This window comes from Spermophilus citellus (genome assembly GCF_964194105.1).
Source record: "Spermophilus citellus genome assembly, chromosome: 2".
Classification (NCBI taxonomy): domain Eukaryota; kingdom Metazoa; phylum Chordata; class Mammalia; order Rodentia; family Sciuridae; genus Spermophilus; species Spermophilus citellus.
Genome location: NC_138183.1, coordinates 4,730,627 through 4,757,503, shown reverse-complemented (window position 1 = coordinate 4,757,503; position 26,877 = coordinate 4,730,627). Strand labels below are relative to the sequence as shown.

General features: G+C 43.8%; 1 protein-coding gene across 1 annotated transcript in view; it reads right to left on the bottom strand.

The window, feature by feature from the left end:
* MED27 (mediator complex subunit 27) overlaps positions 1–26,877 on the bottom strand; it is a 191,338-nt gene that overhangs the window by 49,023 nt on the left and 115,438 nt on the right. Inside the window, exon 4 of the mRNA XM_081280014.1 lies at positions 13,393–13,486. Within this exon, the coding sequence (XP_081136140.1) occupies positions 13,393–13,486 (94 nt within the window). The remainder of the gene's footprint in view (positions 1–13,392; positions 13,487–26,877) is intronic.

Genomic DNA, 26,877 nt, shown 5'->3' with positions numbered 1-26,877 from the left:
GCAGCTCCTAAGCCCACAGGAATGTGTTTCATGTACCTAAAAAAGCACCAACTCCTAACAGCCCTGAGTGCCTGGTTTTTACTTATTTGCTCTTAACTTAAAAAAGCACTTTTCTGAGACAGGGTCCTGCTATATTGCCCAGCTGCCCTCAAACTGCTGCTCAAGTGCTCCTCCTGCCTCAGCCTCCGAGTTGCAGGATGTGAAGGGTCATGGGCGACAGGCAGGGGCCATGCTCGTGCATAAGAGCTACCTCTCTCTTCAAGCCTCAGCTTTTTCATTTACAAAGTGGGGACAGTGCCCCGGGCTCGTGGGGTCCCAAGTAGGGAAACTTGAAATGGTGCACGGGAGAAGCTCCCACTACGGACACTTCCTGAAGAAATCTTCTGGGTCAGGCCAGTATTTCCATACCTGATGGACAGTTTTTTCTTTATAAAATTTGTGTCTACCTCCCTCACAGCCAGGACTCACTCACTCTGCAGGCCAGGCCCCCTTGATAATTATCATTTCTTATTAACTCTTCTCAGTATTTTAAGGAAAACCTTTCAATTTTAGTTTCCTTATTCTTATATGCATGAATGTGAATCACAGGTTCCAAAGAGAAAGCCAACTGTTTACAAATAATACTGAGCACCTAGTGTGCACCAGGCACTGTTTTAGGGTTGAGGAAACACCAATAAACAACAACAAAAGAAAGGTCTCTCTTGTGGAACTTGGGGCTTTCTAGAGGAGACAGACAAAAAGCAATAATCCTAGCAGACAAGGAACTCAAACACTACATTAGGAAGTGATAATCCTATTAAAATATAAAGGCCAGGGCTGGGGTTGTGGCTCAGTGATAGAGCGCTCGCCTAGCACAAGTGAGGTGCTGTGTTCAACCCTCAGCACCACAAAAAATAAATAAACAAAATAAAGGTATTGTGTCCAACTCCAATTAAAAAAAATAATAATATATATAAAAGGCCATTCAAAGAGATAATGTGGGGAGGTGCACATGGTGGAGGGGGGTGGTTCACTGGGAAGGAACAGAAGAGCCAAATCTTGCAGGCCATGAGGAACAGGCCCTGGGGAATCCCTGGGCCAAGGCCCGGCGGCAGCAGAGGCCTAGTAAGTGAGGGGAGGGGACAGGAAAGGAGTCAGAGGTGCAGAGGAGCCACTGCAAGAACTGAGCAGAGAAGACACACAACTTGAGTTTCCCTTTAAAAGACTCCCTGGCTCTGTGCAGAAAATAGACAAGATGGGGTGGACACAGGGAGGCCAGTAGGAGGCTGCTATGATAATCCAGGTGGACAACAGAGGCCTGGAACAGTGTGGTGGCAGTGGGGGAGTTGGGGAGCCACGGTTAGATTCTATACTAAACACACAATCTCATCTAATGTGTGTATCTTAAAAAGCATGCTTAAAATGTTAACTTCATACTTTGAAAGATTTTGAACAACTTCAGACAACAGAGGAGTTGCAGCGATGTCTCAGAATCCCTGCACACCCTTCCCCCGACGCCCTGCCAGCCACCCACTGCCAGGGGCCCACCGCAGCCACCTGTGCACATCAGCTCTCCACAGACACAATCTCCACAGTCTCTCATCCAACTTCACCCACAGACTTGAGCATCTACCAGTGGTTAATCATACTACTGTGGTTGCCCAGTTACTCGATTCCTTGGACATTTATTAAGTTCACATTATCTACTATGAGGAACCATTTCCCCATGGCTGTAATGGTATAATGACACCTCCTTCATTTATTTAAATAGGACTTACAGATTATTATTGTACTGTGAACTATAATTCATCGCTATTGGGATTTATGTGGGTGTGACTAGTGGGAGTCCTTTCAAAATGGCATCTGAGTCCTTTGACACATCCTTGTCATTCTGACAGCGTTCCCCTACTTTCTGGCTCAGCAAGATGCGCCAGGTTTATCCTGGACTTTCTCTGCCCCAGTGTTGGAATTAGCCACTTTTTCCAAAGAATTCTCAGCATTGGAACACATGCTTGTGTGTGTGTGTGTGTGTGTGTGTACACATGTGCATTTGTGTGTTAAGAGATATACCTATTTCTACCTCCTCTATATACTAATAACAATTAGTTCATATTGATACTTCAAGTTGTAATACAATATCAAGAGTTTATATTCACATTCTTTCCACATTTTAACTTTCCCTCTCTGAAGCACAAAACCTGGTTCCCATTATCACAAAGTATTTCCATATGTGCTCAAACCACCTGAAAGACCTGCCAACCAGTAAGTGTTACTGCTAGTTCACAGTAACCATAGATGAAAGGCTTAGAGCCAAAATGCCATATTCAAAGGTTACTAGGGTTAATTCTCTCTTCTCCCCAGGCATAAACACACTACTGAAATAAATTATAGTGAGGTTCAGTTAAGTGCCTTTATTTTTGCTCACATTTTTTTTTGCGGGGGGGGGGCTTCTTGTTAATTTCATTTATTTATTTTTAGAGTATGTGGCACATCAACATGGTTCTAGAAGCTAGAACTCCAGTCACCCTGCCCAGCGCACTCTGCCTTGCCCTATCGGAGTCCCTGCTCCCACCTGGCCTTTCTTACTTACCTTCCCAGGACCAAACTCTTCACATCTTCCTATGCCTCCCACCACAATAAGCAAACAGCAGATGTCTTATAGCTCTGTTCTGAGACAAGGAAGCTTATTTCGGATATCCTAGTACTCTCCTCCTCTTCTTTTAAAGGCAGAAGGAGAAGTAGGGGTGCGCACTACGTGGCACTATTCCTTCTACTCTGTAACAGGTGATTCCCGTGCTTGGCAATCACAAAGAAGCTGCAATGGTCATCCTGCACAGCTCCTTCCATCCTGTCAGATGTCGATGTCCTGAGGGCAGATTCCTAGAAGGACTGCGGGTCAAAAGTAGACACTGCTGAAGCCCTTCTAAAATGGCCAGACCCACCAGAATTTCCACTGGCAATGTGTGAAAAGACCGGTTTCCTCACAGCCTCGCCAACAGAGTGTTTTGTTATGCTTTTTGATTTTTGCCAGTCTGGTAGGTGTGAAATGGTGCACCCTGGTGAGTTTAAACTTGCATTTCTTTAATAATGGGTGAGGTTAAACATCTTCTCATCTGTTTAAGCAGTACCATTTATATCTTGGTGAACTTTTCCTCATGTTCTTGATCTTTTTCCTCTGTTTTCTGATTAAAGATTTGAGGGCCCTGTATCTGAATGTAGCAAATACTTCCCAGCGTTTTTGTTTGCATACTGAACTCCTGGTAATGTCTGCAGGTTGCACACCCCCCCCCCCCCCCCCGGCCCCCCGGCCTGCTTTGCTCTTTGCTTTGTTCTTCCTCCTCACGGTGGATTCAGAGAGCTCTCTGACAGGGAAGCCCATCCTCTGCAGAGTCCTAGAGATGGGCTCACAGGTGTAGAATTCTTGCTCATTTAAAATGGTCTTCCTGGGGCTGGGGATGTGGCTCAAGTGGTAGCGCGCTCGCCTGGCATGCGTGTGGCCTGGGTTCGATCCTCAGCACCACATACAAACAAAGATGTTGTGTCCGCTGAAAACTAAAAAATAAATATTATAATTCTCCCTCTCTCTTTAAAAAAAAATTAAAAAAAAAAAGGTCTTCCTTTGGCCTGGAAGGTACAGATACCTACCTACATTTCTTCGACTCATCCTGTTTTGAAAATGCTGCTCCATGGTTGTCTTGTGTATTGCAAGGCAGTTTGCTATTGGTCTGATTCTGTGTCCTTATAAATTATTATTTTTTATCTTTGAAGCCTGACTATACTATCAGATTGTGTCTTAGACTCAACTGTGACTGACCACCCCCAGTACTCCTTCCTTCTCAATGTAGAGACTCAGACCTGCTCTCATTTCTAGGAAGCTTTCCTAGAGTTTTCCACATCCATTCTGGTTTTCTCCCTTTGGCCTCTGATTCTACATATGTTGTTTCTTTGTGTTTTTCATTCCAATTGCTTTCTCTCTGGCTCTTTCCATGTCTTTCATCTTGGCTGTTTCAACAATGACATGTATTCATTTGGTTCTCTTGGCTGTTTGCCTTTTCCCAACGTGCGTTATTAAATTTCATTTATCTCTTTTTCCTTGAATGTCTTCATGTTGAGTCTTCAATTTCTGAGATAATGCTATTTTCCTCCACTTCTGTTTGAGTATAACAAATGTTCATTTCTTCATACTTTCGTCTGTTTCTCTTCTTAGCTTCGGAATTTATGAGGATTTCTTCACCTTTCCAAATGCTGCTGAGCTGAAGCCATCTGGGTGCTGGGTACTGTCTTCTGCCTTGACGGGTCTGTTTCTCCTGCGGGGTGGGTTCCTCAGTAGAGGTGTTCCTTCCTTCAACATTTTATTATGAAGAATTTCAAACATCTAAAAAGTTGAGGGCTGACCTTGTGGCTCTGTGGTAGAGCGCTTGCCTAGCAAGCACGAGGCCCTGGGTTCGATCCTCAGCACCACATAAAAACAAATAAAGATACTGTGTCCAACTACAACTAAATAATAAATATAAAATAAAAAATAAGAAAGTTGAAAGAGCTGTGGAGGGAACACTAAGATTCGCCTGAGCTGGATTCTACAATCCTTTACGCTCTACTTGCTTTACCACAATAGGCCTGTCACCAGCCACTGATCCAGGTTGTTTTTAATGCATTTGGAAGTTGCAGACACCAGTATACTCACCCATGAGCACCTGGGCAGCATGTTGTTAAGTAGAGTTCAATGCTTGTTTTTAATCTTTTTGTTTGTTTGTTTTTTTGGAGGGATCTGTGCTGGGGACTGAACTCAGGGCCTTGTGCATGCTAAGCAATTGCTCTACCACTGAGTCATACCCCAGCCCTGTTTTAAATTTTTCTTTTTTTGAGGTAAAATTTGCTTGCAATGAAACATACAAATCTTTAGTGTGCTGTTCTCTGCATTTTGACAAATCCATACAGCCCTGTAGACCATGCCTCCATTGAAATGCAGAGCACTCCTCACACAAAATCTTCCTCCTCCCTTCCCAATCAGTGCCTGCCTCTCCTTTCCAGAGGCAAACACTGCTCTGATTTTTACTCACCAAGTTCTGGCCTATTCTAGAACTTCATATAGATGAAATCATACAAAATATTCTCGCTTGTACAAGGCATTTCTCAGCAAAGGTTAACAGTGAGAGTACAATAATAACAGCTCACTAGGATTTGTTTCCCCCTCCAAATCCCGCTGCCATTTTTAAAGTCACAAATAATTCTTAGCACTGCTGTTGTCATCTGGTTGTATTTATTAGTTTTATTTGGTCTTGTTTTTCTGTACTGCTTGGAGGATACGTGAAGAGTTTTGGATTTAGATAACCATCAATCTTCCTCCCTTCCTTCCTGTTCTGGGGATGAAACCAGGGGTGCTTTACCAATGAGCGCCCCCTTCCTAAATTTTGAGATGGGGTCTCACTAAGTTGGCTGGCCTTGAACTTCTGATCCTCTTGCTTCCATCTACAGAGCAGCTGGGATTAACAGGGGTGTGCCACTGCACCCAGCTGTCATCTGTAATGTTCCCGGTTATGGGCATTTTCAAACATGAAGCAAGACAGATTACTTAATAACTGTGTAAATTAAAAAATGATCAAGATTTTGCAACAGCTGTTCTGTCTATCCAGTTTTTCTTCCTTTTAAAAAATTATGTTGTTGTGTTAAAGTACTTTGAAGCAAACTTCACATTTCCTGTCAGTTCAGACAGACCTACACATTTCAATATCCACCTCTGAAAGATATGGATCTTCACTTCCATAGTTCTGAGGACATTAATACGCCCAACACAATTACCAACAATTTGTTGGTATAATTTCATATTTAGGTTATGCCCAAATTCTTTGGCTTCCTTAAAAAAAGTTCTATAGTTGTTTGTTCAAATCCTAATTTGAACAAGGTTTATATTTAACATTTTTGCTTTTGTTTTTTGACTTAGACTTTGTGTTATGAGATTTTTAGTCACTAATACATTGCTAATCATGTCACTGCCATTTTAGAATGATTTTTTTGAGATTAACTCCCCCCCCCCCCGCCAAGGGTCTCAACTATGTTGTCCAACTGGTTTTGAACTCCTGGGCTCAAGTGATCCTCCTGCCTCAGCCTCACAAGTACCTGGGACTATGTGAGCACATCATGCCTGGCTGAATGTTTGTAATAACTGAACATGTTTATCCTTAAGGCAGTAGGTCTCAAACATTTTGGTCCTAGGACCTCTCTACACTCTTGAGAATTACTGAGGACCTCAAAGGGCTTATTTCTGTGGGTTGCAGCTATCAGTATTTATGTATTAGGAATTAAGATTGAGAAATGTTTAAAACACAAAAATACATGAGCACTTAGGTGTTAGCACAGTGATGTCATCTCATATCATGTAGACTGTGGAAAATTTCATCATAAACTTGTGAATTAATAAAAAAGGAAAGCAATGCCTTAGTATCGCCATGAAAGGAGTTTTGATCTCATGGGTCCTTTGAGAAGGTCTCTACGACACTGTCCCCAGATCACAATTTGAGGACTGGGTTCTTGGAAATAGATGTCTCTGGGGAAAATTTGGTAAAACTGTTCTTGTGTGTCAAAAATGAAAAACTATAAAGACCACTTTTTCCTATAAAGTCCGTAAAATGGCAGTTTTACTAAAAAGACATTAAACAAAGAATTCAAATAATACTCCAGGTAGTGAAAAAATGTTAAAACCTGGGTTTAGATCCCCAAAGTGACCACTCTGGTAGCATCACAGAATTTGGGCCTGGGATGGCCTGCAGAAATGTCTGAAGGAGCCCGGCATGGTGGCACGCACTGGTAATCTCAGAGACTTGGGAGGCTGAGGCAGGAGGATGGCAAGTTCAAGGCTAGTAGGGGCAACTTAATAAGACTGTGTCTCAAAGATAAATAAGTAAAAAGGACTAGGGATGTAGCCCAGGGGCAAGCACCTCTGGCTGGGTCCAATCCCCCAGTAACAAAACAAAAAAACAAAAAGTCTGGAGAAAACTAAAGCTATTGTCTTTTAATGTTTGGGCAAAAGCTGTTTTCCAAAATGACTGGTGGGTGTAATTTAGTCAGGCTGTTTAAGAGAATATGTTGGCATTTTCACAGGAAGTTGATCATTCGCATGCCCTAAACCAGGGTTTCTCAACCATGGCACTTTCATTTTGGGGGAACAATTCTTTGCTGGGCAGGTTCTCCTATTCACTGTCACATGTAGCAGAATTTCTATTCTCTGCCTAGTAGATGCCAACAGCACCCTCCCCTAAGTCGTGGCAATTAAAAATGTCTCCAGGCACTGCCAAAGGTCCCTTGTGAGGCAATGATTCTCAGCAGTTAAGAACCACCCTCCTGAACCAAGAAGCCCCACTCCTAGGAGTAGATCTAAGAGAACCTTCTGCCCATGGGGACCAAGGAACATAAACAAGAATGGTCTGAGCAGGACTGCTTATAACACACAAACCTAGGAACAAATCAGATGAAGACTGATGGAAAATGGAAAACTAAATTAGAAAATATTTAGATAATGGAACATTTCATATCAGTAAACATGAATAAACTATAAGTAAACATACAATTTGAATAAAATTTAGTTAAGAGTTAGTAAAAAACTGGTCCATGAAGACGCAATACCTTTGAAATACACTGCATTGTAAACAGAGAAAATGACAGAATGTATTTAAGAATATACTAATTAGAATGACATATTTCAAGCTTGTATAAATATATCAAAATGGTTTCTACTGTCATGTATAACTAAAAAGAACAAACAAAAACTTAAAAAAAAAAAAAAAGAATACACATGTGTGATAAAGAGAACAGTAAACCCCTGGAGGGGAAACAGGTCCCTACTGGGGCAGGAGGGGCACTCGGGAAGTCCAGGCTGCAGACAGTGCCTGGCTCTTGGGTGGGTGGTAGGTTCAATACAACTAAGTAAATAAATATGAAAAGGTCATGCCTGGGTCAGGAAGGATCATGATGAATTCAATTTCATACATTGAAGTCAAAATTACAAAAAGCTCATGAAACCCCACATCCTACCCAGCCTCCTAAGTGAAGGCCAGCTCTTGCACACCGGGGGTGGCTCCCCCCCCCCCCCCCCCCCGCAGTTCCCTGTGCCCTGCTCTCCTGGTGTTAGTGGAACTTGCCCCTGTCCCCGGCAGGCAGGCTTTCTTCCATTCCTCCGCCCCCTCCTGGACCCCGCCCTCCAGGCAGCTCACTGCTTCAGCTCTCAGCTTCTGCCCTACCCTGCAGCACCCCATCCCTCTCCAGCTCCCCCACCCTCTTCTGTTCACCTTAACCTCACCACCCACATCACATCATATCTCTGGTCTGTTTTCTGAGCTATAATGCAACTCCAAGAACATAGGGCTGTGCCTGGTTCTTACCAAGCAATCCCTAAGTATGTGTGCTTCTGGCCTGGTGCAGTGTTTTCTGAATAAGTATGCATGCTTCGGTGGCACAGCTCACAGGCCAGCTTGACGCCTGAGCTGGTTTGGTTTTAGATGAACCAAGAAAGGCCAGACTTCACCACAAGTCCAAGGCATGATGAGTTCAACATCACATTTCTTAAACTGTGTTCCATGGGTCCCTAGAGAGGTCCTGGGGGCAAGGGAAGTGCAGCTCTTGAGCTCTGCCCCAAGGCCGCACATTGAGATGGCTATGCAGCTTGCCAGGATGTGCCATACTGTGCACAAACTCCCCTGGTGACTCTCAGGTCCACTCAGGATGCCAACTCTTGAGCTCAGTGGAGAAATCCAAGCACAAATGGTTAGTAGTTCAGCAGTTTTTTTCTCCCTCAAACAACTTGGGGCAGAGTTAAAATGAGATAATGCGTCCAAATGGTTTCAGAAAAGATGTCATTCAAGCAAGGCTGGATGTGCTAAAAAACTGAAGGTTAGTTAAAATATGCGTTTAGACAGAAAAATGAACTTTATTTTTAAAAAAATCAAATAACATCTAAATAAAGATCATAAAATATCAAGGTATATTTCAAATATCACAGTACAGCTTCTTTTTCTGGTTTTCTTACATTTTTGTACATAGTACATCAGTCAAAAATTGTAGATTAATATTTTAAATGCTGAGAAGCCAGCAGCTTGTTCCAGTCTCTGACTCAGTTAAGCTCTTACAATATTTTGACTGTTTCAAGAAAATTAATAATGGGATGTTAGGCAGTAGATTAACTGAAACTAAATATCAACATCGCTAAATTTATTTTTGGATGACTGAGCTCATTCCTCCAAAGAACAGAAGCAGGATTCATTATATCATGAGTTATTAACTTAACAACACCAGCACAGCCCCCAGTGGAGCAGAGAGAGCCACATGTATTTAGATTATGTAAGAGGCGAAAGTTTAGGTTATTACAGAAGCTGGGATTGGAAGGGTACTGGCTACAACTGATCACCTAAGGCTCAAAAGATACCAGAAGAAGTTAAGGCAATAACTGCCCTGTTGGTTTCAAGATCAGACTGTTATAAATGTCTTACTCCTGCTCTCCTGAGCAGCTAGAGAGCAGGGCTCCACTGCAGCCCATACTAAGAAGCTTTTATTTCGGCCATTCATGTCTTTATTCAGCAAGTACTTACTGGGTACCTATCTGTCCTCCCATCTCTCCTCTTACCCCATCTCATTTCCTCTGCATGTACTACCAGTGGGATGACTATGAGGAAAATTCGAGCATGTGCTTCTTGGACTGTTCCTGTTTCTGATGGGCCTGAAACCCTGATGCTTCTAGGCCAACAATGAAGAGCTGGTTTGGTTTTAGATGAAACAAACTGATCTCAGCTGCCTAAAATAGAAGCCTCAAAAAGTGTCATTTCCCTTGTTCTCCCCACTTCTTCTACATTCATTAGTAGACAGCCTTGGGCTCCCAAACTGCAGATAGTCAGGCACTCAGGGGCTCCGTGGCTGCATGGCAACAACTGCTCGTGAGGGAGGACACAGCACCCTGCCTTTTATTGGTGATCCGCCTGGAGTGCAATGACTGTGCACTTCTTCCATGCAGACACCCAAGCAACCCAAGAGCCCCTGTACTCGCTCACCAGGAGACTTGACACTGCAGGGCAATCAGTGGAAGGTGCTACTGAGGAACCTAGGCCATTATTAGCAACCACTTGTGGACCTCTGTGTACACCCGTGTGGGACAACACCCTTATTGCTTCACAACTCAGGTGACTCCTGGGAAAACGCCATCCCACCAGCCACGTAAGGCTTGCACTGGCACCATGGCCTAGACCAAAGCTTAAAATGTTATCCTGGTGTGTGCACAAGAATGCTCACATTGACCTTATTTAAAATGCAAAACTGGGAAGAACCCCAACATGTCCTGACTAGAGAAAGAATGAAGTGTGGGTGACACAGAATGGACTGCAAGGGAACAACGAACACACAACCAGCCACAGGGTGGGTACATCTCAGAAACATCAGGCATAGCAGGAAACTATTTTTTTATGAAGCTTAAACTCAAGGACCCTTAGGGTATGTACGCAGGTAGCAAACCACATTTAGAATAGGAGAAGGAGGGTTCTTAGGAGGGAGGAGACCTCGGGCAGTAGAAAGGCAGATATCAGGGAGGAGCACACACTGCCACTCTTCTGCTTCTCAAATCAAGTGGTGGGCTCATGGGTTTATTGGTGCTTTATAATTTACACAAACATTATATATACTCCTTTGTATCTAACAATTTGCACAGAATTTTTTTTTAAGAAAAAATGACTTGCCTGGCACCATTCAAATTTTTCATGGCTCCAGCATGAGCTACACTCAGAAACAGGAGGACAGCATTCTGGAGGCCGGGCTGGGCAGGGTCCCAGCTGGGAGCAATAAGAGAGGATTGCCTCTGCTTTCCACCTGTCAGATAAACATAGGTGGAGCCTCCCACCTGGGGTGGGGGCACCGGGAGCACCACATGAGTCCAAGCCAGCCACTATGATGCTGCTTCCACGGGCTGCCCTCTTCCTATGGGGAATTAATCACTTCCCTTCCTCTCCTGTGCACTTCAGTGGGCAGCCAAGGCTGGATCCCCTGCCCCCAACAAAAGCGGACCAGCAACTTCAGGCTCCTCCCAGGCTGTATGGCAGGGGGGGAAGGCCCTAATGACAAATCATTTGGGTCCCAGGGCCCCAAGAGGACACTGTTCTGTTCCGTATCTGTGCCTATCCTGGTTTTGAGCCTCCTGGCAAGTGACCTGAATCTTTGAGGCTGTGAGCATCATGAAAGAGCAACACCCAAGCGAAAGCCAACCTCTTCGCTGCTGAAGTGAATCAGAAGAGGTTTCTGTGGGGCGCGTCCAAGGAAGCCTGCTGTAGGAGGAGAAGCACTGGCACGGTTCAGCTCTGGCCAGGAAGGGGAGAGGAGGTACAGGCAGAGGCTGCTCAAGAAGGGCCTTCCTGCTTCAAGGGCCTCCTGACTGGCCTTTTCCACCAGGCTCACCACTGCTCAAGCCTTCCCCTCTGGAAAACACTTTCAACTCCTGCTTGTGGCTCCCGAGGTGGTGTCCTTCTGACTACACTATAGGTCCCTGACCTCTACCACTGAAGTCCAGGAAACAGGTTACTAGAAGAGGTGGTGGTGGGGGGTGGGGGTAGCTGTCCGTCCTGATGTCCCTCCCAGCTGAGACTTTCCTTCCCCGTCCCTCACAGAAGATGGTGTGGCAGAGGCAAATGGCCTAGGGAGCTGCAAGCCACTGAAACACCTTCCTTTAAAAGTAGAAGCCAAATAAAGCAATTATGTTCAAAGTATGATTCCCTGCCTGGATGTTGATTCTCAATCTAATCACCACCTCTGTCCCTACAAATAAGCACCACGGGCTGTGAATTCCTGTGTCACTGAAGACAGGTAACAACTAGCTGGCTAAACGTACACAGATCTGAATGAGCTGTTGCAGGGGTAAAAATGGTTTATGTGATGGGGATTCTTCCTCTGAAGAGCGCCCCACACTCTCATCAGTCTATCAGAATAGCAGCTCCCCAGGAGCAGAGGAGGCTGACAGGTCACGGTGAGACAGAGCTGCCTTCTCAGGTGGAAGTAACTGCAGCGTCTTGGGCCTGTTTGCCTGTGATCCTGCTTACCCATTCCCTCCAATGCCAAGTTCCTGCCTTCATCACGAAATGGAAGCCCAATGACCCAGAAATAATTTGAACAAACCTATTTCACTGAGGACACTCTCATTTTTATCTTCATTAACTCTTTGGTTCCTGTCAAATATGTTGAAAGCAGGATTTATGTTTTATCTGCAAGCTCTAGAGGATCCTAACATGTAGACAATTTGTGCACTTAATGGAGGCAGAAAATACTGCATGTTGTGTAGACAGATACCTTTTATATAAAGAAAACTGCTTTCTTTTTCTATCAAAAGAACACTGTATTATCTCATTCCCTTTATATTTTAGCAGAAAGAATTTTATAGAAAAGTAGCACGTTATCCAGATGAACTTCACTAATGTTTTTCTCACCAATGAAACACTGCACGCTTAACAAGCCCACATCCTTTCCATCCTTAGGAGAAAAACACAAAATAAGCACATTAAGGCACACACATAAGCCTGTTCTTCTAAGATGAATGGCTTGATGAATAGCAGGGCATCTGGGTGACTGGCTATTTGTAAGATTTCACTCAAGTAAAATGCGAAAATGGGGAGTGCACCCTGGGCCCCAAGGCAGCAGCCAGTGACCAGACACGGAGCCTCAGCTCTCAACTGGCAAATCCTGCCACCCACGAAAGGTGGTGGTTCCTGAAAGGGCCTCTCAGCACCTGCTGCTGTATGGAATGGCAGGAACCCTTGTTGCTGAGGCTCAGGCATCTCTGGCTAGCCGTATGATTTTGCGTTTCCAGCCCACTGTATTTCTGAAACACAAGGTCTCTGGTGAATTTATGAAAATTCAAACATCGGGGGCGAGATTATGAAGCCAACCTGCTTGGAGCAAACCCAAGTCAGAAAGAACAAAACCAGAAGCCATTGGTGACAAGGGTGCAGATGCCTTCTTCAAACACAGAAGAATTTCATCAATGAGTCCCATGAAAGCTGGTTCTGTTTTAAAGAGTGTTTTCTTGGATTGTAGGATCCAATAGCTAAACAGTATTCCTATCTCATGCGACTCTTGGGAACAAAGAAAACGTAGTCACCACAGCACTGTCAGGGACAGGTCTGCAAGTGAATTGACTGGAGGGCTCACTGTGTCTTTCCACTTGGGTTAACTCTTGCATGGGCCTGCAAATTCTGTTCAAAAGCAAGGTTTCAACATGTAGAATGGTTAGCCTATAGAATGAAATTAAACAACAAAACAAAACAAAACATGCTGTTTACCATCAAACTGGAATCTAATCTCCAGTCTATAGATCCTACCACACAGGATCAGAGAGTTAATTTTGAAGGCAATTTTTCTTCCACATGTCTCCACAAATAGTCAAGCAGCTCTTACCAGGAGCACAGCTGATGTCCCATTGGGCCTGGATAAGTGGATGGACATCTCAGGGAACATCCTGTCAATGCGGCTGATCACGTCGTCCACATATCTAGGTGAGAATCAGAAACACATGCATGTGAACTAGAACCCTGGCAAAGGACTATAAGCCCACAGTGGACTAAGACTTGGCTTTTAATTTAACAAACAACAACAAAATGTTTTGAATGCTCATTCTGAACTATTCATCTTATGCCATGGTCTATTAGCTTTCTTCAACAGGGGTGGGAGTTTAGCTGTGCCACCTTCCAGGCCACTGGGCTCTAGGAGGCAGCCAGTCCAGCTGGCCACAGCTTCCTGCTATTGCCCATCTCTGGGCTGCCCACTACCACCCAGGTAGCCAAATCCCTTGAATTAAATTCCTCTGTTTTAAATACCCAAAGTCATTCCTGTTTCCTCAGTTATGTTCTAATTAAAATTATAGCATATCACAAGTTTTGCTTAAATCAGTACTCTGTGTTACATTCCAAAATTTCTGCTTATAATTTTGAAAAAAGCTGAGCCACACAGTGGCTTATGAGTACATTTATTTACTTGTACAGACTTCTGTTTTACTAGATCTATGTTTTGTCTTGGTTTGATTAGTTTTTCATTTGCCTATTATGATTTTATTCCTAAACTCTTTCTTAAAAAAACATTTATTTTTTAGCTTTAGGTGGACACAATATCTTTATTTTCACATGGTGCTGAGGTTTGAACCTTGTGCCTGATACATGCTAGGTGAGCACTCTATCTCTGAGCCACAACCCCAGCGCCCCCAAACTCTTTTTCTAAAAAAAATATTTTGTCTAGTTGCCAATGGATATTCATTTATTTATTTGTGATGCTGAGGTATTGAGGATCAAACTCAGGACCTCACACATGCCAGGCAAGCGCTCTCCACTGAGCCACAACTCCTGTCCCCTTCTTTGACCCTAAAACCTCTCTCACTACAACCAAATATACCAGACAAGCATCAGTTCAATTTTTATTCCACTAACAGGGAGTCCTGTTCTTCTGGTCCAAGCAAAACCTGTATCTGGAGAGGATTAATAATCACTGAGACCACAACATTAAGCACCTGGCATGGCATCTAGTACATATTAAGTCCTCAAAGATTTTGAATGCCTTGCTGGCAGTTCTGCTACACCATGGGCCTAGTCTGCAAACGTGCTCTCTTGGTGGGATGAGTTCTCTGCTCTGGAGGCTCACTGTGGGGATGCCACCCACAGCATAAACAGAGCCGGTCTGGCTCAGTCCCTGGAGAACAAAATCATACGAGTATTTGTGCTCACCAGGCAATCACACTGGGCACAAGGGCATGTACAATATAATAGCGGAGATGCAAAACTATCTATTAAGGCTTTGGCATTGGATTTCCTATCCGTTAGTTATGACAAATTAAATCACGTGTCCATTAAATCAGGGACATGTAAAAGGCATACTCTGAGGGAAGGAGGAATAAGCCCTGCACTGACAACATGAGAGGACTGCAGTTAGAGCTGGGCTCCTGGGGGAGGGCAGGCGGCATGATGTCCTTTGTTGAAAAGTGAACCCAGCATACTCAGGACAGAGGGTAGAAAGGGATCCTGCCAGTGCAGCTGGCGGGCTTCCTTACTGCACAGGACAGCTGGAGAAGGAGGGGAGCCAACCAGGACAGCGAGCAGATGGGAGCCGAGGGGCATGCATGAGAGGCAGTGGAGGTGCGAGGGCACAGGCTCTGGAGCGAAGGAGAAGGAGACTACGCAGTTCTCCTCAAGGGCACAACGGCTTCTATGATCAGGAGTAACGGCTCTCTCCTCGCTCTCGAAGGGCCCACAACGTGAGAACGAGGCATGGAGAGGCGAGTGTTTCCTAAAGGTGAGGCCTCACTCCTGGGTGGCTAAGAAACTGACTGACCAGGACCCCACCTGCTGTCTCTGGAGTCCCCACCTAGACTCACAGCCCGTGGCATACAGCCTTGGGCACAAGCTTAGAAGCCACCAAAAAATGTGAATGGAGGAAGAAAGGAGGCAATCAACTCCTTTTCACCACTGCCCAACATCTGCTCCAAGGACAGAAGACACATGACAAAAACTCCATGCCAAGAGTTTACACCAGGTCACGGGAAACATTCTCACAGTTCTGTACTCCTTTTCTAGATCTGTGGGTGGTTTAAACCCAGTTTCTTCAGACTCAGCAGGAAGCAGAAGTCCACTGTCCTGTGTGAATGGAGGTCACTGCTAAGTCTATGCTAATGGGGAAAGGGGGAGGCAGGCATACTGAACTGACCCTCAATCGATAGCCATCATAGCTCTGGACAGTGGAAGGCAAATGAATATGCAGAAGTTCAGCACAAAGGCAACATCATAATTTGCTTTCTCCTGTGCCTTTCACCTTGAAGGCTTAGGAATACACGCTGGAAACCACCATCTCTTTAGGAAAATGGGAACCGGTCGGTTATGTGACCACAAGAACCTAGAAGGAAAGCCCAGTGTGTAGGTTTCCAGAATTCTACACCAACTCCCTGACTCTGCTTGCCTTTTCAGCAAGGGCCAGGGTTCTGACGGGGCAGGTCTCAAATGCTCCCTGCCATTCCTGGATTCCTTTACTTGGAAGATCTTATCTATGAGAGAAGGCAGGGGCAGGAGAAAACCAGTTCCTAGGAAAAGTATCTGCGGTGGGCACCGGGAAAGCAGAGAGGTCTGGGTTGGTTCTTCCTCCAACTGGTGACTTAGATAATGCCCAGCAAACTCGATTCAAAGATTGCATTAGGCAAGAGTGAATTTTAAGGAGACTGCTTTTCATTCACATGCCTGACATAAAGGAGATGTAAATTTCTTTGTTATAGGTGACATTATGTGTTGGCTAAAAAGAAGAGGAGAGAAAGTCAGCTGCACCTTTAGCTGAGGAAAACAATGTCGAAATTTTAGAAGCAAAAATCAAAACACTTCATTTTAAAATAGACACAGACTCTGAAACACAAATCCACCACTAGTGACTTGTCAGAAATAAGGAAAGCTTGGAACGTCAAATTCAAAGGCTGGAGACAAAAATGGCACCTTCTTCTTGCTAGGGGTGCAGGCTGACCAGGGAGGTGGCCTTGGCAGCACTTCCCAGAACTGCCCCCCCCCCGGGGCAGTGCGCGTCTGCACAGAGCCCGCAGCCCGCAGCACCCGCTGCGAGAGCAGGGCTGAGGACAGGTAGGAACAGCGTGCTCCCCTCCCACACTGCCACCATATGTCACACTCCGTTCCGTGGCAGAATCAAATTACTTTAATTTTTACCTTTGGAATATAGGCAAACAAGCAGTAACACAGCAGTGGTGACTAGTTTACACTTGAGCAGACGCGGCGCGGAAAGACATTATTTTAGTGCCAAATTGAGCAGTGAGTCACAATTTGCACATATCTGTCAACCTGTTAACAGGGTAATAACTTGGAAAGATTGCTGTTCCTATTTACATTACAGGAGCCTTTCGAAAATGGAGAGCTGCTTGGTTCTCCTTCTTGAAGCACTCAGCTCATAAGCTGGTTTGACAGTCCAAAAACCAGGATAGAAACACAAACTTCTAGAAATCACAGGTTTGGATCAAGGTGTGATTCATAACTTCAGTATTTTCAGTCAAAAAATTAAGTCTAAAGCAACCAGAGTCCTGTTTCCCTGCCCTGCTCTCTAAGTATGGTCAAAAGGTTTCTAACTCAATCTTTGCCAGGACAGACAGACCTGCTCTACTGAAGTTTCCAATGGTTTCCTGGGACTGAGCTTCAGTCTCTGCTGTATCAGAAACAACCACACCATTCTCAGATCCTAATGTTGATTTCTGTACCCCTGTAAGTCTTGTTCTCTTCTGATTTTCTTCAAGAAGCTCAGCTTGTTCCACAAAGGGCCTTAATCAGAGAATTAAAGAACAGGACCTAGAGGTCCCCTTGCCCAAAGTCCACTCCGATCTAGGCCTTTAGCAGTGCCTCCAAGAGGTGGTCTGTGTAGGTGCACCGTAACACGACCCCTAAGGCCTCATCCTGCTGGATGGCCAGGTTATTTGGAAGCCACTCGCCACTGTCGTCTCCCAGTTCTCTCATTTCTACTTGCAGGGAATACACTTAAATATTTCTTTGGGGGGGGGGGGGAGTATGTTTGGCAAATACACAAAAGACTCTTGGGTTTTCCAATTTCTTTCATCAGTGGCTTTATTTATTTATTTATTAGATTGATTTATTTTTTTAAATACACGACAGCAGAATGCATTATAATTCTTACTACACATATAGAGCACAATTTTTCATATCTTTGTATATGATATGAAACCTCCTTGGGTCCCAAATCCCACGGAGAAGGTACTGAAAACGAACATGCATCTGCGGGAAGTCTGTACTCCAACTTCCTGCCACTCACAGATCCCAGTGTCCATGTGTGGATCTCATGTTAAGTGCCCTTGCCCAATCTTTCCGGAACCCAGGATCTCTGGTGTTTTCTTCTTGTTGCTTTCTGAATGGTTTTTGTTTTGTTTTGTCCCCTGCTACCTCCCCTAGTGAGGATATTTTCATGCTGGCAGGGTGGGGGTGGGGGTGGAGGTGCAGGTGCCTGTGCAACACATGCATCCATCTATCCATCTCTCTCTCTCTCCATCCATCCACCCACCTATCTATCTATCCATCCATCCATCCACCCACCCATCCATCCGTTTATCTTGGTTGCAGCCTAGAAGTGACCACAACTGAACTGGGACAGGGTATAGTAAATCTAACAGTCCTGGTAATCTTAAAATCATGTTTCCATGATGGAGCCCTTAGGTTAGTTTTATTTATCTTGAATTAGCAAATAAAACTTATATATATTTATCCTATATAATGTGTCCTGAAATACATGTACACTGTGGAATGGCTATAACAAGTGAATTCACACATGAATTACCTCACATACTTACCATTTTGTGTGCATGGTGAGATTAATTAAGATCTATTCTCTCAGCAATTTTTTAAGAATACAATACATTGTTATTAACTACGGTCACTATGTTGTACAAGTGATTTCCTGAACTTGCTTCCTCCTAGCTGAAATTCTGTATCCTCTGGACCACATCTTCCCAACCCAATGCCCTAGCAAGCCCCTGGTAACTGCCATTCTACTCTGCTTCTATGAATTTGACTTTTAAAGATTCTGCATGTAAGAGAGATCATGTGATAGGTGTCTTTCTGTGCCTGGCTTATTTAATTTAAAATAATATCCTCTAGGTTTATTTGTGTTGTTGCAAATGACAGAATTTCCTTCTTTTAAAGGCTGAATATTATTCAAATGTGTACACCTCACATTTTCTTGATCCACTAATCTGCCAATGAACACTTAGGCTGACTCCATATCTGACTACTTTTACTAATGCTACAATGAACATGGGAATGCAGATGTCTCTTAACATGCTGACTTCATTTCCTGTGAATACACACCCAATAGTGGGACTGCTAAGTCTTATAGAGTTCTAATTTTAATTTTTGGAGGAACCTCCATACGGTTTCCATAATGGCTGTACTAATTTACATTTCCATCATCAACGTGCAAGCATCCCCTTTTCCCCACTTCTCATCAACATTTATCTTTCATATTTGTTTATTTTGAACAACCGCCTCTCACTGTTAATCCCTCCAGCAAGGTCAAAGTACATGTGAAGTCATGTGAGCATGGGAAACCACCCTGCGCTGCCCTTGCTTCACGAGCTCCTTGCTGGGCTAAGGAAAGAGGTCCCTGATTTCTGCACCTCTGTGGAGGCACAGCTCAGTGGGAACTAGAATCTCCAGTCCTCAGAGGGCCAAGGACACCCTTTCCTTCCGTCTGGCTGCTGCGACCTTCCAGATCCCTGGAAGGTTCTCTGCACAGCTGCTCCCACCTCTATGCCTAGGTCACTCTTCCTTAGGCTGCAAGTCTTTGGGTTCAGCTTAAACGACACTTCCTCAGGAGTGCCAGAACTCCCTTATTTCCCCACCTCGGAATGGTGCTGTTATAGTCTCTGTCGCTCCTGAGTGTTTATTCAATATCTAGCTTCTGAATCCCAGGGCTCCCTGGGATGGAATGGCTGCCCTCTTCCATGTGGGATCCCTGCCACAGGGCCTGGCACCTAGCAAACAGGCCCTAAGTACTTGCTGAAGAAGTAGGCAGCATGTTCAAATACAGCCATGAGACCCAAGTTAGGCTACTACGAAACAGCTACAATGCAAAGTTCTCATTAGCCTATGAAGATCTGAGGTGTGGGTGAGTTCATTATATCAGCCGTCAAAAGTCACTAACAACAGCGGCCGAGAGCGCCTCACAATAAACCTCAAAGAAAGCAGCATAGACCCTTTGAAGTCCTGGGCTCGAGGAGCAGCCACCAAACCCGGCATCTGTTGTGGTAAAAGCTCGATGCCTCTTACAAGCAGGAGCCTTCTAAAGAAGTGCACTGTACTGGCATGCCAGCATAAAATTTTGCTTTTAATGAACTAATTAATTCTGCAAAATATTAATACAAAGCCGTGTGCTACCAAATTGGGATTACAATACCAAATGACAGCACAGAATGTGGAAGACATTCCCAAAGATATCAGTTTTGCAAAACATTCATTTTCTACTATACACATTAAGATACGCTGCAAACTATTTGTTATTAAAGACTTAAAATAATTTGTTGGACAGATGGCTTAGTTCTCTGAAGTCTGACCCCTCCTCAGAAAGAAAAAAAAAAAAATCTGGCCCCCAGCCAGCAATCTCATGTTGGTGTGATGCTTAGCAGCTCCAGCCGGATTTAAATAGCATTTACCCCACACAGTGTGTAAGATACATGCTGTTCATTTTCTCCACCCATACAAAAAAATCTAAGCATTAGGAATGCATATATTAATAAAGCACCTTTTTTGGGGGAAAGGGTAATGGCCAGTAGCTATCATGAAGGGAATTATTTGCATCATCTAAAAATGATTTAAGATTTTCCCCGGCACCTGTCCACAACCATGAGATGGAGAGGCCTCTGACAGTGGGTGGAAACAGATGGGGGCTGTTCAATTACTACACGAGAAGGAAACTGACTGGAAGTACAACCACCAAGCTCATGGTGCTGAAGAAAGGAACTGGAAACGTAGGTCAAACTCATTTATATCAAGGATTTGTAAAATGCCTGCATCATGGCTGTGAAAGATCTCTGGTTATTCTCTCAAAGAAAATGAAAAGTACTTTCTAAACTGCACGTCGAGCCGCAAGACAGGGTGCACTGCAGACAGAAGTAGGATCCCTTCCTTGTTCAGGATTCTACCCTGTCTCCACCCTGCTGCGCCCTACTTGCCGGCGGACTGCTCCTTTCCACAGAGACTCAAGAGTCTCAGAATCTCTTTGGGGAGACTCCACACCTGAGCAGGCAGGGCTGGCAACATGAGGCAGAGTGGCATCCTGAAAGTGAAACAGCGGGCAGGCATGAGGAGGAGTACAGGAGGTGAGCCCAGCTCTTGCCTTCGTCGCTCATAAACTTGTCCATGTGTTACCTGAACGCGATCAGCAGAACCACCCAGGCAAGCAAAGCATCCCTTTATTTGCAAAAGGTGACCAAATCCACAAAGACCAGCACACACTAGCTGCCCGCCCTCGCCACAGGCAGCCCAGTGAGCTCACAGGGCTCACGAAGTAGGCCATGGTGCAAAACCCAGCATAAAAACAGCCGTCTTCTCACACACCATTTGGCGTGATGTAGAGAGGTACAGAACTGAGTTCATACGGTACTCCTATGTCTCCAGTAGCAAACATTTCCCAAAGGCCCACCACTCTCAACCAACAGCACATGCCCGAAATGCTCTGGGCAGGAAGATGGAGAGCTGTGGAGGCTGAGCCCAGAACAGCCAGGCTTCCCGTGCCAGGCACGTCCATATCCCTTTACTTCATGCACTCTCTCACCACCTCTGGGAAGTAAGCAGGGCAGGTGTAAAGCTCCTTTTATAAATATAAACAACAGAAAAAAGGAGGTTCAGTGACTCACCCACGGTGACACACACACGGCTAAGTGGTGGAGCTGATGGGAGCCCATGGCCTGGACTCCCTATCTAGGGCCTTTTCACACACCACCAGGTTTCATTAGGTCTGCGAGGATTCCAAGCAAAAGTAGATTTCCTCTTGTCATTACCCAGGCTTCTTGTGAAATAACTAGGACAAATTTTAGTAGCAAAGTAAAAAGATGAAATCAACTGATGGTTTTCCTTTTCCAGTCATTCAGTAACTACCCATTCAATGCCTAAAGGAGCCCAGGAACTCAGGGGGTTCTGCCTCCAGGGTGCTTGCAGTTCATTTGCTTACAAGACAAATCTCCTCAGGTTCTCCTGCTGGCTTTTTGATTTTGTGACTCGGTGTATAAGTTGGCAGGCACAGGAAGGAGTGAAGTAGTAAAGTAGTGACCACTTGCTTTGCATTTTATTTTGTATTAATCACTAAAATGCAGTTTTTCTAAATTTCTGTTTTCTTGCATTACAAATTTATCCACAGCTTGTGCATTCCAGCTTTCCCTAAAACATTTAAGCAACATGTTAAGCTGGGGAAGATATCATTTCACTCCCCTCTCTGCAAGTCCTCACAAGCCTGAGAAACAGAGAGAACTCCTAACAACAAATACCCACTTTTCCCAAAACACGAATTAACAATAGTTATTAAATCAGTTGTCACTGTCAGATCTGTTGAAAGGACACCCAGAACCCACACAGGCTCAGAGGGGTGCTGAACTGAGATGCAACTGTCCCCTCATGAGAAGGTGACCCCAGGATCTTTCCTTTCATCCCCAGGTGCAGCTGAAGACTGGTCACTTGTGCAGACTGGCTTGCTCACAGTTGGCTCTTTCTGGCAATGTTCTGAGGTGGTGGTGACAGTGTGACACATAAGTACAGAATAAGATTTCACTTCCTTGGGATTTTTTTTTAACGTCCTTGAAGATGCACACAGTAGATTTCACAAAGATAACGATCAATTCCTGAACACATAATTTGTTCTAGTCATAACAATACATTAAGCAAATGCATACCGGTAGTCAGAAATGGTCAACACATTTCAGGAAACCGCAAAATCCCTCTTGGGACAAATACACGGTTTGTATGACAGCAATTTCATTTTGTTTTCACTCAACAGACAATCAACTCTTTGAGGGGAGAGTCTGAGGTCCCATCTCCAGTCCTGTGGCAATTTTGAATAAAATATGCACTTAATACACATTAGGTGAACTGCAGTGATTAAATAAGCAGATTTAATCAAGGCAAAATAAAGTTCAGAGTAAAGAGAATCTTGTTCTGTCATTGCTTCTTCTATAGCAGGTACAAATTCAAAACCAGAAACTGTCATCTGAGGGAGTGTACAGTCACAGGTAGATTGCTCCCTGCCCTGCCTCCTGACAACAGGAATGCAAGTGGTTGGGTGGTGACGCAGAATGGCAATGACCACGTGGAGAGCAGCCCAGACAAAACCATGCAGAATTACAGTGTTGGATTCAGTGCCTTGTGTTTCTTTAGGAAGAATCTTTAGTGGGGGACAATTTCTAGACTGAGGAGACTGCATGTTGGGATGAGAAATGTGGTGAACTGGAAAATTCACTGAGGGTAACAGTGATGAGAGTAGTCTTGATTGGTAATGAGGTGAAACTTCACATACCTTTTGCTTACTTGATTGAACAATATTCACTTAACAAAATTTTCCTGGAATATCTTAACTATGGAGTATTTCCTGTCATTCTCAAAGGATAATGGGACCATAATGAGAGGACCTGCCTCCTGGGGAGCAGCAGCACCTCAGGCTGCTTTTCTGCCTCCTTCCTCACTTCCTGGTTCTTCTCTTATTTTTATTTCGGCAGTGCTGGGCCCTGGCCTTTCTTCTTAAATTGTCTTGCCACCTCCTCGCAACAGGAACAAAACATTCCCTCCCAGACCACTGCCAAGAGCTAGTGTGCTGTTCCTGCTGATAAGTTCACTGTCAAATTCACATTCTCCCTGGACTAACAATTTTCAAAATGTAACACACATACTCACAAAGAGGTGCATGAGCTAACTTAGGTGACATTCAGATGAACATCATTTTAATATATGTACATAGAAAAATATACAACTAGCAAACAAAACCTGTGATTCCATAAATATCGCTGCTCAGCTATGCCCCCAGGAAGGCTTAGTTTTAAAAGTGGGTTTATTTGGAAAAACAAAATATGCAAATGGTAGAAGAGTTGATCAAAAGTTATGACAAAAATCCTACAGGTGGCTTGTGAATGACTGGGTTTAGAAACAGCTTTTTAAAGTAAGGCAGGTAATTAAATAGCTTAGCTTCAGAGAGGTTTTGCCTATTTTCCCTCCATTCCAAACGAATTTTTACATTCATACCTTGGTGGGGGGAGGGGTCCTCATGGCTACATGTAGAGGTATTGAAGGAGAAAGGGACATACATCCCAGGGGCAGCATCCAGGTTGGCAGCACTGCACAGCAAAGGCCTCTGGGGACCCTGCAGCATGAGGCTCCTAAGAGAATGTGACTGTGGCACTATCAGCAGCATACATGGCCCAGCTCTGCACTTCTTTTACCACTTTCAAAGGAGATAAAATGGTGCCAGTTCCTCTCAATGGAGCCCAATCTAGGATTCCATGTGAAACAGGAGGACAGCGCACCTGAGCCAGCTGAGAGGGTGCCCTCTGCAAGCAGCACGCCACATGCCAGACTTGACAGTCACAGCTCCCCAGCTCAGGCACCCTGTGGCAGCCCTTCGCATCCTCGCACAGATCACACCATACTGTCCATCAGAGGAGAAACAGGGTCCACCACCTGGAACCTCTACTGACCTATGCTCACCGGCCCTCTTCCTATGTCTCCCCATGGTGTCCTACTCCAAGGAAACCCCTCTGCCCAGGCAAAGGGAAAAATTCAGGTGAACAAAGCCCATCATTTATAAGCAAAGAAGGTCATAAGACTGAGTTTTTTAAAAAGTGGAAGGGTGAATTCATGCAGAAGATGGAGGGATCTTAGAGGTGTATGCTCCCCAAATGGTTAGTAACACCCTCAGCAACTGAGAGGACAAGTAGACAAGACACCAGTGAGAGCACCGAGGGCTGAATATTTCTTTATTTCTTGGTTCTGGTTCAGGGATAGAACCCAAGAGTGCTCCATACCTCTCAGACACATCCCCAGCCCTTTTTATTTTTGAGACAGGGTCCTGGTAAGTTGCTTATAGCCTTGCTGGGGCTGGCCTGGAACTTGTGACCTCTTGCCTCAGCCTCCAGAATTGCCGGGATTACAGGTGTACACACCCTACTCGGCAGCTTGAACACTTTGACCTAAACTGCAGGTATATTCTGTATCCCAAACAGAATACACAACCTTTTCAAGTACACATGGAACGTTCACCACTATGAACCATCAGCTGGATCTTAAAACAGGTCTCAAAATCACACAGGATACATTCATTGACCACAACTGAAATTTAAAATCAATAACAAAAATATATCAGAAATTCCCCCTTCCTAGATATTTGGAGATTAAACAACATAACTCATAACTACATAACTCACAGGTTAAGAAGAAATCACAAAGAAAACTAGCATATTCCCTGAACTGAATGATAGTAAAAGTACATCAAATTTTGGGGACATGGGTAAAGCCACGCTTAGAGGGAAATTCATAGTTTTTCCATTTTTCTTGTCTCCACACTTTTTAAATGATTGCATTAGAGTGGTACACATGCTGGGATTTACTGTTAACATATTCGTACCTACACCACAATATATCGACGTTATTTGGCCAATATCACTTCCCAGTATCTCCTCTTTCCCTCTCCTCCTCCCTCCCCTTGGTCCCTTTCCTTTACTCTAACTCCATTAAATATTCATGAGATTCTCCCATCATTCTTTTCCCTTTTCCTATCTAGCTTCCACCTATCAGAGTAAACTTTTGACCCCTAACCTTCTGAGTCTGGCTTATTTTGCTTAATATAATATTCTCAAGTTCTATCCATCTTCCTGCAAATGACCTAATTTCATTTTTCTTTACGGCTGAATAAAACTCCACTGTGTGTATATACTACATTTTCTTTATCCATTCATTTGTTGATGGACAACTAAGCTGGTTGCCATAGTCTGCTAGAAACATGGGTATGCACATATCACTAAAGTATACTGACTTTAATTCTTTGGGTAAATATCAAGGGGTGGCATAGGTGGGTCATGTGGTGGTTGCACGCTTAGTCTTTGGATGAGCCTCCATACTGATTTCCATAGTGATTGTACTAATTTAAAATCCCAGCAATTTATACTCCAGTGTAAAACTGTTCCTTTTCCTCCACTTCCTCTCAGCATTTATCACTGTTTGTATTCTTGATGGCAGCCATTCTGACTGGAGCCAGATAGAATCTCAGGGTAGTTTTGACTTGCATTTTCCAAATTGCTAATGTTGTTGACTATTTTTTCATATATTTGTTGCCCATTTGTATTTCTTCCTTTGGGAAGTATCTATTTAGTTCATCTGCCCATTTATTAATTGAGCTATTTGTTTTTTGTAGTTCTTTATACATTCTAGATATTAATTCTCTGTGAGAAGAATAGCTAGCAAAGATCCCCCCCCCCCGCCATTCTGTAGATTGGAAATTTATAGTTTTAAAAGGCTTATATAGAAAAGAAGAAAGTCTTAATGACCAAATATCTAAGCTTCCATTTTAGAGTTAGAAATAGAAATTAAATACAAAGGATGTATAAGAAAATAATTATGTAAATCAATGAAATAGAAAATGGATAAAAAGAGAAAAATCATTGAAACCAAATATAGGTTATTGAAATGGAATCAATAAAATTGAGAAATCACTAGCTAGACTGATCAAAGAGGAAAAGACAGACACAATTTACCAATATCAGGAACAAATGAGGGGACACTGTCCTGATTTTAGACACATTAAAAGGATAAGAGATTATGAAAAACTTTATGCCAATAAATTTGACAACTTTAGATGAAATGCATGTCTTAGTTGTAGATATACATTCAACTGATATAAGAATAAATAAAAATCTAAATAGTCTATGTCTATTTTTTTAAGGGAATTTGTTATCAAAAACCTTCCCATAAATAAAATTCCAGGCCCACATAGATTTATCAGCGATTCATTATGTCAAATGTTTAGGAAGAAGTAACAGTGATCTTACGGGAATTTGGAAAAGAGAGGAAGACAAAACACTTCTCAGCTCATCTAACAGGGCAAGCACATGCGAACACTGAAACCAGACAAAGGCATTACAAATAAAATCCTCATGAACAAAAATACAAAATTCCTTGTGAAATATCAGCAAATGGAATACAGTCATATAAGAAAGAACATGAAAATTTGATTAACATTAAAAAATGAACATGGAGCTGAGCATGGTGGTGGATGCCTGTGATCCCAGTGGTTCAGGAGGCTGAGGCAGGAGAATCACAAGTTCAAAGCCAGCCTTGGCAACCTAGCAAGACCCTGTCTCAAAATAAAAAGTAAAAA